Genomic DNA, 15164 nt, shown 5'->3' with positions numbered 1-15164 from the left:
CTTGGAGGTTTTTTTGTTATTTTTTTTTCCCCTCGGGTGCAGGAGGAACATGCTGAAAATGGAAAGATCTCTGAATCTGTAGCACACTGATATAAAATGGTTTGAACAGTATGCTGCAGAGTGCTGCTGTTGCTTCTTAAAGACAGCTGAGAAAACTGAACTGTGTAAAAGTCATGAAGTACATGCTTCTGGGAATGTTTTCTGAGAACAGTCTAACAGTCTATTCAGTTATACAATTTTCCCCTTAGTTGTTTTGTTTTGTTTGGTTTCCTGGTACAGATGGATGCTGCAAAAGAATTATATTATTTTGTTCTTGTACCTGCCTGTGTTTTGTGATGGCTTGCTGTGTTCTTACACTAATGGAAAACTGCATGTTTGTTCCAAAACTGCTTTTGAAGATAATGTTTTACTTGTGCAAGAATTGCAAAGTAAGGGAAAAAGGCATTTTCTTTATTAATGATGCTTAAACGATGTTGATGACTGATTAAATAATATTATACATTTTGTTTCTCACAGTAGCAGCAAGCCAGACATCTGGAATAACTGGAGAGTTGATAGAAATAAAACTTAAGAAATAGCAAGAAAACTTAAACCAAGATAAATATTTTTTATTTTAGCTTTTCATGTTTTACTTAGAACACAGAGAGCTTCAGGGAAGTGATTTTTAACAAAAAACAATGCGGAACTTCTACTCCTCCTAGAAGGCAGAAAGTGGACAGTAAAAGTGTATTCACAGGTGAAGTGGCAGGGAAGTTTTGAGCGTGCAACAGAAGAGTCACTGCCTGGCATACATTGCGGCGATCCCTGTTCCAGACAGGTATGGAAACATCCTCCTCCGGCGTTGCTTCCTGCGTCTTCTAAGACTGTGGGCTCTGCCCGCCTGCCCTAGGAATTCATCACCCGCTTTGAAGCAGCAAGCCTGACCTAGCTGTCAGTGCACAGAATTCCGCAGCGCGCCCGGCGCTTTGAGGCCGCCTGGGACACCCCAAGCGCTGGCGCCCACCCCGCCTTCTCCCTTCCGAACGCTTCCCGCCTCTGCACGCCCGAAGCTTGCCAGCCGTTGCTGCTAATGCCACTCCTGTTACCACCCCCACGGCAGCACTCGGGACCCCACCAACCCGGCGGAAAGAGAAAAAGAAATGGGGCCCCGCCTCCCGCCCCTCAGCCGAGGGCGGCGGCGCCCGCGCCATTCCCGCCACTGCTGGCGGCGGAGCTCGCCGCGCCGCCAGGTGGCGCCATCGCCCAGGCCCCGCCGGCCGCGGGCAGGAAGGCCGCTCCTCCCCGCGGGGGGGGGGGGGGGGGGGGGTGGTGGGGAGGCGGTGCTCGCTGGTTGCGGCCGCTCACGTGGGCGGCCGTTTCCGGGCAGGCTCTCGGGGGCGGAAGGGGGCTCGCGCTGCCGCGTGGTTGGTGAGTGGCCGGCGCGGCGCGCGCGCGCGGGGCTCGGCGGCGGCGCCGCTGGTGGGGGGAGGGGAAGGGGCGCCCGGTCCTGCCCTGCCCGGAGGCCGCCGGGCTCGCCCTGCCCTGCCCTGCCCGGCGCTACCGGCCGCCTTTTGTGCGTCCCACCCCCCTTCCCGCACGCTCCCGCGCAGGGCGGCGGGAAAGCGCGAGCGCGGCCGCGCGGCTCCCGAGAAACCGGCGGCCTCGGCTTCCCCCGGTCGCGGGCGTCGGCCGCCCCTGCCCCGCCTCCCCTGGGGCTGCGCGCGGCTGCTCGCCCGGCCGCTTCCCTCAGCCGCCGCTCCCGGCGCGGAGCCCCGGCTCCACCCCGGCGCGGCCGCGGGGGCTCCCGGCAGCCGAACTCGCGGCCTCCCCGCCGGGAGCCCCGGCGCCGGGCGGGCACTGACGCGCCTGATTTAAACGCCTCGTAGAGCGACTGGAGCGGAGCTGAGGGAAGCGGCTCTTCGGGAAGAACCCGAAAGATGTCCCGGGACGGCGAGGAGGGTTGTTTAGCGGCCTAGACCTGCGGGAGGAGCCGCCGCCTCCGCTTCGGCAGCGCTTCGGCTTTGGGGTACGGCCTCTGCTGCGTGGCGCGGTCGCTGGCAGGTTTTGTGGGGGCTGTCCGGCGCGGGAGCCTCCGAGAGTAAGTATTGCCCTTTGCCGGGGGAGAATCGGCCAGGGGGAAGCCTTTATCAGGTGAGAGGAGTTAGGGCACGTACCTTGCCTTCTGGCTCCTCAGGATTTTCCTGATTGAGCTTGTGAGAATATGCTGGCAGCAGTGTTCCCTGGGGATACCGCCTCAGAGCTGCGAGGGAGTAAATCACGGGCGAAACAGTCGCTCCCTTTGGCTCCCTGCCGTTTCCCTAAGCCTGAGCCAAGGATGGCCCAGTGACACCTGAAGTAGTTTCTGCAAAGTGCTGCGTACAGCTTTGTGTTGGAGGAAGCTAATACTGATTTGTGGTTATTTTAATGTCTTAGATTGTAGAACTATATTCGTGCATAAACTGTTAGGTGCACTTAGCTCAGTCCTGTTGGGGGAAGGCCAACTAAAAATACAATTGAAGTCAAAAGGCAAACAGTTGTTTCAGCAAGAAGTTTCATTAAAATATTTACATGACTTTATATGCTCTATACAGTTTTGCTTAATGTCTGATTTCGTAGACACTGTGGTGTTTTTGTGGCTTTGGCCTTGTAACCATTTTATCTCTGATTTAGTGTGGTACACGTGTATTGGAAGTTGATATGTTCAGATTTCCAGTAAATTGTTTCCAAAATATGCAGTGCAAGGTACATTGTGCTGATTTGTTTTAGTAGGAGAAAGTATGTTTTATAAGCTTCCTCTTTTAAAAGAATTTAATTGATTTCATTCAGGTGTGTGCACACCTGTATTATAGAGGTTTTAATATTAATTGGAAGCCAAACAGTTCATCTTGTAGAGTGAGGTTTCCTAAATATCTCCATCAAAGCAAGCTTTGTAAGTGCAAATAACATTCATGTCAAAAGCTTCTTGTTATTTCTGTATGTCTTGCAATCAAACAGTGAAAATCTTGTAATTATTTCTTGAAAGATGCATATGGTAAAAATCAGAAGCTTATTAAAAAAACATAGTTGTTATAGTTGGACACTAAAGGACCTTTTTGTTTTGGCACCAAACCCCAAGTTTTTTTATAGGTTACGTATGCTAAATTTACATGTCAGTTAGTGGTCTTGCATATAGCTGTTTTAAGCTAGCATGTGAAAAACAGAAATTAACCTGTAGTCAAACGTTTGTATAATCAGTTGCTTAAATTGTTTTAAAAGCATAGAAAATTACAACTGGATGTAAAGCATACTTTAATGATTATCCCGATAATGTGTATGAAATGCTGTAATACAGCACAGATTTACAGTTTGAAGCCCATTGGGGAAAGTCAGCTGTAGAATTCTAGTTTATAGGGGAATGATGATCATATCCACCATAAAAGCATCATTGTTTGAATATTTTATTTAGAAATTTCTGGGTTTAGTCAGCTGTATTTTTGTTGTTATTTTTTAGTTAGTTTGGTCTTTTTAAAATTTGAACATTGTGTTCTCTTTTTTTTTTTTTTTTTGTATAGTTCAGATATTAAGAATGTGCAAAACCTACTTACCCAAGGAGCAGTTTGAAAGAGAAGAAGCAAAAAGTTTATGTACCTGACAACATGAACTTTAGACTGTGTACAGTGAGGTCTGGAAGTATTTCAGTCTGGAAGTATTCTATAAATTACCTGTTATCATTAGAAAGTTGGGAGATGTGAAACCTCACCATTGTAATGGCTTTGTGCTTGTCTCCCCCTTCTGCCTTTTCTAGGAGTCTATCAGACGATCAGAAGTCTAGGCGCAGTGTGTATGTGGTGTTGAGTGTTGTGACATCAGCTTCTGGAGTCTTGTTATGAACTCAGAAGTATAGAGATCAAGGGAAGGAAAATTAAATAAATGAACCTGTGATGCAGTGTTTGAGGTTTTTTGGTATTGTGTTTTGATTTTTTTTTTCCCCTTAAATCTGGTAGAATTAAGAGTACTTTTATTAGTACAGATATATTAAACCTAAAAGGTCATTCAGAAACTGAAGTGTGGGGTTTAATTTCTTTGGTTGTTGCACATTTTTTCTAGTATGTCTGTACAATTTCTAAGTATAGCTACTCACACTACCTTATTTCTTATGCTTTATTAAATATGACAGTTTTTCAGTCTCTTTTTACTCTATATGTGCCCATTTAAACTCTTTCCCCCCCTCCTCCATTCTTTCTAGTTATTGTTTTTAAATGCACAGGCTGGACTTTTCAGTGTGTAGTAGAAGTTTTCTCAGATTCTATACTGCTGTTATCAGTGAATCAGCTTGATTAAACCCATTATTTTACCCGTGCAGACTGTATGCTGTTAATCATTGAGTTTGTAAACAATGTAGAAATTAAATGAAACAGTTCACTGAATTCCTTTGGCTTGACAAGGGTCAACTGTAAAAAGTTGCTCTATCGGTAGGAACTTTTTAAAACAAACCAAACCAAACAATCTTTTTCAATAAAGTAGTTCTCAGTGCAAAGACAACCAAAGGAGCAGCAGAATGTTTTCTGGACTCTAGAAGAACAGCTGCATGTCTGTTTAGTCTAGCATCTTGTCTCTGGAGCAAAAGCATCAAAACAGTGGCCTTCAGTAAGAGGTTTGCTGCTCTTTGGTGGAAATAATATTTGTTTGTAGTGTATTTAATCAAATTAAAATTCCGAATATCTTTTTGCAGAGAATCAGAATGACTAAAAAAAGGAAACATCAAGAAGATTTCCAGAAAGTGAAATTAAAAGTTGGGAAAAAAAAGCCTAAACTAGAGAATGCAACTGATACTACCTTCAAAACAAAGGCCATACAAATTCCTGAGCAGCTTAAAGAAGATGGAGTGCTTCCTACGCAAAATAGAAAACTTAACATAAAGGTATACTGTGATATTACATTCTGAAATTACAGAAAATTACTTGTCATTTATCTAGGTTTACTAGAGTCTAGGAAAAAACATCTATTTAAAAAAAGAATTTAGAAAAAGCCAGCAGAGGATCTGAATACATCCTCTTTGTCTTTGACAATAAACTGACCCATGCATTTAATGACTCAAATTGCTGGACCAGCTTATGACCCAAGGGAAAGATTTTCAACAGTGCAAAAACTTAGCACACTGATTTAAGTATCTAGGATTAACATTCAACTTTTGAAAGTCTTAGATCGTAACTTAGGGACGGGGTTTCAGAAAGTAGGCTTTCTGAGATGATGTTTTTGAAAAATCTTGTATTTCTTTGGATGATGGTTCTGCTTTCCTTCCTTTGCATCGTCTTCTATCTCTTACAGCTCTCTGCTTAAACTGAACAAAGCTGTTGAGACTGAGATTTCACAGTTCTACTTTTGAGAACAAGTGTGAGAGGACTTATTTTTGGTCATCCCTCTGTTAAGTCAGTAGGGTTGTGCATAAACTTAAGAATGAGGAGTATCTAATTACCTGAATGGCAAGTCATGGTATCTTGTTTTTCCTGTCATTGGATTTTGATGATTTTGTCATTGTTATGCTTTAAACTAATTTCATATTTGTTCTGAACATGTTATACTGTTATGAGCAGCAGTACCTCACAAGAATAGATTATGTGTTTTCGAATGTTTAAGAAAAATGTGCTGGAAGTAGATGGGGAAGTCTAAAGAGCTTGAAGTAATAATGATGGCAAGCATATATGTTTCTTCCCTTTTAGGATCTGCTTTCACAGATGCATCACTATAGTCCTGGGGTTAAGCATAATGCACTTCTTGGGCTCAGAGAACTCCTGTCTCAGTATCCATTTATAATTGATGCACACCTTTCAAATCTAATAAGTGAGGTGGCAGCTGTGTTTACAGACAAAGATTCTGGTGTTAGAGGGGCAGCTGTTCACCTGCTGCAATTCTTGGCTTCAAAAATAAGAGCGGAACAGATAGCTCCATTTTTTCCTTTGGTAAGTGCCCATCTCTCCAGTGCCATGACTCATATCAGTGAGGGAATTCAGGAAGATTCAATGAAAGTCTTGGACGTTTTGTTGGAAGCATACCCAGCTCTTCTCACAGACCGCAGCAGTATATTGTTGAAGAATTTTGTAGAGCTTATTTCTCACCAGCAACTGTCAAAAAGACTGAAAAGCAGAGAGAAACTTTCCTGGATGCTCTCTGTTAACCCAAATCGCAGAGTAACTTCTCAGCAGTGGAGGTTGAATGTACTTACCAGGCTCAAGAAGTTTCTCCAAGCTGTGGTAGATGGATCCAGTGAAATAGAGGATGAAGGGCTTCAAGAACAAAAGGACAGCCCACATTCTGTGAGGAACCCAATATATATAAGTTGGAAGGTCCATGCAAATAATCAGCAACATATACAGCTGTTTGAAAATGGTGGCTTACGACCAAAGATCAACTCATCATTTAGACTGAGGTGAGAAAACGTTAACTACTTTGGGAATTAATGTTGGCTGTATGATCGCAATGTTAAACTGGTTTGTTGCTGCTGAAGACAGCAATTTAATTTTTATTGTGGGATTGTCCCTTAGCCATATTTCAGGGCATTTAGCATAATGTGCAGTCTTACTTCAGTGGCTTGAAAATATGGGAATACTCAGCTGATAACTGTGCTATGCATATATTATGAACTTTCCTGTTGTCAGATAAAAACTTTATGCTATTCATGATAGTTTTAGAAGGCCAACTAGCATTTTTTCGGGAATGTGAATTGATACGTTGTTGCAGGATATCAAATAGACCTGGGGGCAAACAGGAAAATTTTTTTACATTAAATGTAAGCTTGTTTTTTACACTGTGACAAGGAATTTTACTGAAGTTTTGTGCTTTCACCGTCAATAGTCTATCATAAGTTTAGAAGTCTGTTTTCTTTGAACATAGCCTCTTTTAAAAAGGACAGCATGATAAGATGTGTCTGGCTGTATGAAGTTCTACTGAGTTTCTAATTCTAGGTATTTTTAATCAATTCACCAATTTCGAACTTCACTGTGGATAGAAGATGTCTTATCTGAGACATGTTGATGAATATAGAAGAAAGTGTAGTGTGCTTAGTCACAGAAAGATTTGTGTGTTTTTTAGTAATGCTCTAAATAGATGTGAACTGAAGTTAAGGGACAAGTAACTAACCATCTTTATTTCTCTTCCTCCTTTCTGATTCACCCACTTCTCACACTAGAGGGGAATCTCCCACCCCACTTTATGGTATGTTTTAAACATTGGCATCCTCATGTATGTGCATTACTATAGGTGTTACATACCTGCTGGTAGGAGACCTGGAACTACAACTTGAAAAACTGAAACCCTTTAGCTGTTACACAGCACTTGAATCCATAGGTATCAAGGTGGTTTGAAGACAAACCACAGTCCTTGTTTTACTGCTGAGGGAGACTGATTAAGGGGTATAAAGCAGTTATACTGAATTCATCTAGGAGGTCAGTGGCAGAAAAGGGTATAAAACCCACTGCCCAATCCTTTGCTAGGTCTGTCTTGTACCTTTGAAAGACTGAAGCGCAGAAGGTGTTCTCTTTTGATACCACAAGTATTGGCCTGAATTTGCAGATGTTTTCTGTCGTTGTGGAGGCACATGAATGGCCATTCCATTTCCACTCTCCTAGGCTTCCTCTCGGTAGATAGAATATTGCTTGTCATTGGTGTAGGAAATTTATACTAAGCTAAGTAAAATGTGCAGTTTATTCTTACAAAAGTGGTTGTTAACATAGTGTAAGAGTTTAGTCATGACCAACAATATCTGCTGCAGGTAAAACTTTAGTTGGAAACTAAACCAGTGAAGCCCAATTGAGGGAGGGGGAAGGGATCAGTGCTGAGCACAAAACAGTCCTGTGGACTTCATCTCTGCAGTCAGAAAGATACAACTGTGGACCACCGTATGTCAGAGGATTCTTATGTTGTGCCCGGAATGATACGCAGTGTGTGATATACCATGCCCTGTAATAGCTGAAGATGCACTGTATCCAAGGTCCAGGAAAATAAACTTTACATCTGGTGTCACCTGAATTGGATTCCGCTTTTCTAAGGAGATAGATTTTGGTGAAACATCGTGATCCACTTATGGTTATAAATACTTTCAAAAAGGCGTTTGCAAGCATAAGGAGGAGCCAGAAGAATAGAAGGAAACGTTGCTAGAATCCAAGGCAATCTTGGCAAAGCAAGCTGATGGCTGCAGAACAGAAGAATGGAAAGAGAAGGGGCATCTGCAGAAGGTACTAAAATACTCTCATTTTATTTCATTTGCACGTATTTTTGGTATATTAATATTGCACAAAGGGCCAGTACAGCTTGTTTTGGTGGATATCTGCAAAGTTCTAAGAGTGGAAGTTACTGTGGTGACTTTTGTATTTGCCACTGAATTATTTTCTAGTAAGCTGAAGATGTTTAATTCTGTCTCTTCCAATCCCAACTGTGGCCTTTTACAGGCATTCCCAGGCCTCTGTTGTGGCCATTACTGCAAGGACAGAAATCGCTTGTAATAAGAGATGCAAAACATCTGTAATGCTGCTTTAGTACTTCCAAAATCTCGTACAGTGTGTGTGTGTTTCTGTTTAAAGAAGTCAGTGCACAAATATCCAAGTCCTAACTAGCTAATGAATTGATTAAACCATAAGTAACAAATTGCAGCGTGTATGCATTGATGGCCTCATCACTAATGCTGCAAGTAAGTTTCAACTTTGTTCTTTAAAAAGTAGGCTTCCAAACACCACTGATGGTATGCTAAATTTTTAAAGTTCCTGTATCTTTTTAACCTTGCAAGTTCATTGGGTAGGGATGACACCACACTGATAATCTAGTGATTACGGAAAGAGATTTTCAGAATCAGTTTGCAGTATTGAGGCTTAGTAAAGAGTGTAGATTCTGAGCTTGGAATGCTGGGTGGTTCAACCATGCAAATCTTAAAAGATTTTATTATTTTCTGCTGTGTGCTGGGTCCTTCTACTGTGTGTGAATTAAAGATTACAGTGAATTAGAGATTATTAGAATATATTCTCTATATGCTGACTCTGTTGCTTTTTGCCTCAAACTCATTTTAGGTGTGGAAAAATGGAAAGCCTTCGCAACTTAAATATGGTGATGCCAAGGTGTGTGATCTTCTTTTGAACTGGAAGTGGTGCTGAAGAGAAATGGTAGAGTTTCTGTTTCTGCTGAGAAAGGACAAAATGAAGTTGCAGAGGAAAGCAAAGAAGACTTGAGAGACCAAAATGGAAGACAAAGTATAGTGAATATGTATATGCTGTGACCTGTGCATCGGATAGAAATGGAAAATACAGTTCACTTGGTGTACTGGGTGTTTCTTTGCTGCAACTGGCAGTGCACACAAAAAAGGACAGTAATCTGGTTTAGACTGAGCCATAAAAACTTATGAACTTCCAATGACTTTCCTGTTTTAAGCAGCAGAAAGTTGTTTCCTTATTTTCTGTTGTTTTTTTTTCACACTTTCTTGACTTCCCTTTGTTGAATTTTTGTTCTCTTGCTGTCAAATGGCAGATACGTTGCACAGTTTTCTTTTGTTTGGTCTTACTTTATAGAACTACTGGCATTTTAAAGAAAAATTGCATCTTACGGGGTACACAAATACCTTGCAGCTCCCCTCAGTAGTACTTCATATTGATATGAAGGTAGTACTCTTAGTAATGTTTCTGAAAACTGCCTTACAATTAAAGAATAGTGATAACAGATATGTGACAGAAAGATTAACACTTGAGTTGACATCAAACACTTCTGGTTCCAGTGAACCTGTATTGCTAAGGATATTGCAGTAATCAAATACATACTGGACAGATTACAGCAATCCTTTGTCATCATCATCTATTACCAGAGATCAGATTTTATTTACCTCTTTTGATAACCTTGAATATTTGGAGGAGTCTTATCTTGAGAAATGGGGGCTTCTTTTTCAGGAGTACTGTGGGAAGTATTCTTGCCCAAATGCTTTTGGCAGCTGGGTAGAGTATCCCTTTTGTCATGGATGATTCTTCCTTTTTCCATCCCTTGTCTCAGAAAAGTATTGAAGTAGCTGTGTGTGTCTGTGTGTGTGTGTGTGTGTGGTACTTTTGTAGATGTGTGCTGCCAACTTCTTGGGTTTCATGCACTCTTAATGGGGAGATTTTGTGTCTTCCACAAATAGATTGCTCGAATTCCAGAGCTCTGATGTAATATCAGGAATTATTTTCAGAGAAGCTATTAAAGACTACTACTTCAGAACTATCTCAGCCAATTACTCACACTTCAGAATCTCAGCTGAATGTGTAGTTCTGTCATGGCATACCATTTACAGGACAACTTAACTTCTTCGGTGAGGTTATGGTCTTGGTATCAACTGGCTTGTCGAGTGATGCTTTAGTATTCATGGTGGTTGTAACTGGAAGATGGGAATTGTCTACTGTGTCTTTAGATGACTGAGAGTTAAATGTCTAAGTTGGAACCCTTCACTGTAAACTCTCCTTATAGTCTGGAAGAAACTAGTGTCTTTACTGCAGTGCCTGCAGCATAGAAAGGACATTGAGCAACAAAACCAGGATAAATAATCCAAATTACATTGACTACATACATTGGTTGCTGCAGTTAATGTTAAGCTTTATAATATTTTAAGATGTTTGATAGTTGTAGTAGGTACTAAAGATAAAACTGACATTTTTTTCTTATGACCAGTTATGTATCCACATGTCCATTTTATTTTGTGCTGGAGAGCTAAATTCTGTCTCGCATCTCACCTTCATTGAAAAGAGCCTGCATTTGTCACACTTCCTTTTTATTCCTTTTCAGATGTCTTCCCTCTGCTCCTTTTATAGTTGTCCTGGGTTTGAGTGAGAAGCTTCTCACAGGGGGCCATCCCTATAGCCCCCTCCCCTGCTACCAAAAAACCCCACCACTCACTCAAACCCAGGACATTGGTTTAATATCTGAGTTTGTTTTGGTTTAGTACTTTTTTTAAACTACCAATTTCAACCAGAGAGAAATGACAGAATAAAATTTTCTATTATGTGCATGCTATAGACGATTGCAACAGCATGAGAAATATAGCTTCATAGAAGGATATAACTAATTGGATAATTTGGAAATTATAGGATGACAAGGAGAAACTATTCACCTCTGTAATCCAGTATGAAATTCAAATACTTGTAAACAGAACTTCTCTACCTTATCTGTGGAAAGAAATTAAATACTTGTTCAGATCCTATTTTGTGTGCATATGTAAAGAAAAATCAGTTGGAGGAGGTCACTGAAATAGGAAGGAGTTTAACAGGAGGTTCAACGTACCAATTTTATGTGTACTAAGAAGTTATGATGGCAATTCCCTGCTGTGAGTTAGAAAACAAAATCATTGTGGAAAACAATATCAGAAATCATCAGTTGAAATTAGTGTTGTCTTTTTTTTTTCTTTTAAGGGCTTTTGTTATTTCAAGATCTTTTCAGAAGCTTCTGTATTGCTTAAAATTAGCAGGAGTTATTCAGAGAGTTCTTTCTTTAAATAACCTTCTTTTTACAATGGTTACAAATTGCCTGAATTTATCCAGGAGTTGGATTTAGTCATTTGTGCTGATAATCCCTTTTGAAACACAAGTGAAGTGTGTTACAAGGGGGGGAGAAAAATGTCCTTGTTTTTCTGCTTTCTGGGAGATGTTCTTTTAATTTATCAAAAAATGAAGAGATATAGTTTAATTTTTGTTTAATTTCATTATTAGATCATTTTAATAATTTTCCAGCTAGTAGCTCTCCAGAGCGTTATAGTTAAACGTCAGGTGGGAACTAAACTTGTTTTTGCAAAAGGTTGTTTTTTTTTCTATTAATATGAACTACCATTATGTTTATAATAGCTAGAAATTGTTATTAACTGTAATAAACCTCATGAGTTTGACAATACCTTGTAGTCAGTTTCATTATTTTGCTTCAAGGAGCTTAAAGCTTGGAGCTTTTATTTTGTTGTGCTGAGTACGTGAATTCTTATCTGTTGAAGGTGATATAATGCAAATCATATTTCTCCACTTTATAGACTTTACATATAACAATGGAGAAAGAAATACTGAAATCTTAAGAAGTTTTTACAGAAGCACACAAACTTGCAGGGAGACTCGGGAGCAGGTTTGTTGTAGATGGTTTGAACTCCCTTTTTTCCTCACTGAAATACCTAGCAAGAAAGCAAGCAAACAACATATTCAAGTAATTTTTCCTGTTATTTGAAAAGCAGGAAAGTGGTATTGCTCTAATCTGTTTTTAAAGGTGTGATCTTTATCTTTTTTTCTTTTTTTCTTTTTTTTTCCCGCTTTTGTCATTTAGGTCTCTGGCAGGTGTAATGGACAGTGCAGAAAAAGGCCTGTCCTCGGCTGAAAACTTAAAAGGTTTTATTGAGATAATAATTCCATTACTGATTGAGTGCTGGATTGAAGCATCTCCTGCACAATCAGCTCCCATTCTTGGAAACCTTTTGGAATCAGAATCTCAGCAGCTTATGCAGCAAGTGCTTAGTATAATACATTTATTGTGGAAACTCACAAAGCGACATGATGAAACATACAAAATGGTAAGGGAGACGTGATCTGTGGCATAATAATGACAGTTCATTTTGTTTTGATTGGAAACTAGTGATTTGGTGATTGGAAGTAGTGGAAATATTTTATTAAGGGAGATAGAGCATAGGTTTTGAGCAGAATTTGAGTCTGGGTTTTGTCAAGTCTCTTACTCTAGAAGAGAATCTGTTGAACTGAGTGACAAGTTCAGTGATAGTCTCCAGAAATCCTTCTTGACAGACTGCAGCACAAAAGCTTTTGAAACTGAAGGTGGCATTGGAGAAGAGCATTTTGTCTCTCAGATAACCTCTAGAATATAAATGTGAACAAAGTGTAGAACAGAGTTGTCAGTTCCTTGTTTCTATGTGTTGAAAAATTTTCCAGAGATGGGAGGTGGAAATGAACAAACCCTAAATAAACCCTTGGAAAGGTAGGGGTTAATGGTGGTATGATGAGATCCTGTAATTGGTGCAACCTATGTTGTTGTGTCATGACTAGTAGTACCACAAGGCATTGATTCAAAACCTCAGTAAGACTTCTGGAAAATATTGTTGAAGTTTTTTTGCCCTGATTTTGTCTGACTGATAAATGAATTGCTATTTTTTGGTAACTTTTGATGCTCTTCCAAACATGTTGCAAACTGGAAAAAGAACACTCTTTCCATTTTGACTGTTGAGAGTAGGTGGAAGGAATGTCTTGACAGCTCTTTGTTTTACTTGTGGATAAGACTGTAGGTCCATTTGCTAAATGAAAATCTACTTATAGAAGAATTACCGAATAACGTTTTTGTAATTGCTACATTAGACCAGGGTTACCCAACATACACAGGCTGAGGGATGGATTCAGTGTGTCTGAACAAAACATGCTGTTCCCCTTTTTCCTCTTCAGCTTTTCTAGTGGGCCTCTTGGAAGCAAGCAGGAAGCAGGCAGCTGGCCAGGTAAATACCTGTGGCAGCCTACTGCCCCTGGCCTTTTCCTGCATATTGGTCACATGGAAAGAGTGCTCCTGTTTCAAGATGTGATCTGTTTTAGGTACATTTGCATTATGTCCTTGGGATATTTTGGGGGAAAAAACCCCCCGATGTCCATACAACTTTTTTTTTTTTTCTTGAGCATATTGTATTTTGGATTAGATAAACAAGTTTATTTTGTCTTTTCCTTTATAGTCACCTTTATACATAAAATGTATTCAAAGGACTCAGTTTGTAAATGGAAGCTTTGCCTATTTAATAGCCCTTGGGCTTACAGGCTAAAGTGGTTATTACAGACACTTTGGAAAATCACTCTGAATCTGCTTAGTGGAAACTTGTTATTCTTTGAAATATTTTAGTGATCATTCTCTGTTCTTAATACTTGAATATCAAAAAGTTTATTCTGCATTGCTATCAAATCGTTCAGGCAGGCTTTTTTTGTGATGAGTTCTGCTGGACACTTTGTAAAATGGTGTCTGTGACTGTCTGCTAACCCACAAAGTAAAATTCTTCTTAAATATTGAAAAAAAAAAAAAATGGTTTTTCTGTAAGGATGGCCTTTCTACTGGGAAGCGTTTTGTCAGTGGGTTTTGAACTACAAGCACACTAATGATGGGGAAAGATGAAGGCAGTGCCAGAATATGTCTTAATGGAAAACTCAGGACAGTCACTGCAAGTAAATCACGAGTTCACTCTGATTTTAAGTACACTGATAAAGTGATATAAAGGCACTTTCAATTCACATCTGTCATTCAGTTTAATATTGCATATATCCACATTAATATGTGCTAAGAAAATCTCCTGGTCCAGTTTGGATTCAGTGTTGTTGCTCAACCTTGACTTATATCATCATTTTACTCCCTTGTTTTGTGAACCTTCATGTTCATGCACAGAAGCTCACATTTGCATCTGAGAGTATATATATATATATATATATATGAAAACTTGCAAACAGAAGCTAAAGTTCCTTTTTTTCATGGATTCCAATAATGGATTTTGGAAGGTGATTGCATTGATGTACTTCACTTACTGCCATGTTTCCTGTCTATCATCTGCTTCCCTTAACAGGAACTATGGCTTCGAATGAATTACCTTGTTGATTTCAAGCACCACTTCATGCGTCATTTTCCTTATTCTTTACAAGAAACAGTAAAGCACAAAAAGAAAGATTCGTGCAAAGGGTAAGAAGAAAATCAATGTCATGTTACAGATTTTAATTTCATAAGAGAGACAATGTGAGTCATATGTTTTATCCAGTAGTAGGTTTTTAATGTTGGAAAAGAAAACTTTTTATTGCATATTCCTTGAAGATCTGTAGAGAAGTTTTTATAGGAAGGTATCATTGCTTTGAATTGAGAAGTTTTGGTTGTTCTTTGTAAAAGTATTGTATAGGAAGTCATCTGAATAGCCTCCGGTAGAAATTAAAATGCTGTTGTAGAGAAATGGAAATATTTTACTGAACACTTGATCTGGAATTTGCATATTGCTAACTGGTGACTTGTGTTAGTCTGACTAGTTTCATAATTCTGCATGTTTTCTTCAGTTGACTGCTGAATTACATCAAATCATAGTTAAAACATTTTTTTCACCTACATCTGCTTCTCTATAGTTGTATTACAGGGCTGGATAAATCCAGCTGGGAGGGGAGATGGGACACGTTGTGCCTGTCCCATATGGCAAAGCAGTACTGGAGCAGAAGCCAAAT

At 40.0% G+C, this 15164-nt stretch overlaps 1 protein-coding gene across 4 annotated transcripts in view; it reads left to right on the top strand.

Annotated features, from left to right (window-relative positions):
- Positions 1-1348: 1348 nt before the first annotated feature.
- The window catches only part of TEX10 (testis expressed 10), a 62832-nt gene continuing 49016 nt past the window's right edge, over positions 1349-15164 (top strand). For 2 of the 4 annotated variants that reach the window (XR_004408773.2, XM_033004316.2), the window contains exons 1-5: positions 1424-2077; positions 4691-4879; positions 5679-6385; positions 12259-12502; positions 14528-14640. Coding sequence is in view for 3 of the 4 variants with exons in the window: in XM_033004316.2 (XP_032860207.1) it covers positions 4700-4879; positions 5679-6385; positions 12259-12502; positions 14528-14640 (1244 nt within the window). In the remaining variant the exon portion in view is untranslated. The other 2 variants (XM_042798119.1, XM_033004317.2) reach the window with 2 other exon arrangements.

The sequence above is a fragment of the Tyto alba genome, unplaced genomic scaffold (assembly GCF_018691265.1).
Source record: "Tyto alba isolate M040663 unplaced genomic scaffold, T.alba_DEE_v4.0 Super-Scaffold_27, whole genome shotgun sequence".
NCBI classification, from domain to species: Eukaryota; Metazoa; Chordata; class Aves; order Strigiformes; family Tytonidae; genus Tyto; species Tyto alba.
Note: the sequence above shows the minus strand (reverse complement) of the source record. Positions and strands in the feature narration are given on the sequence as shown.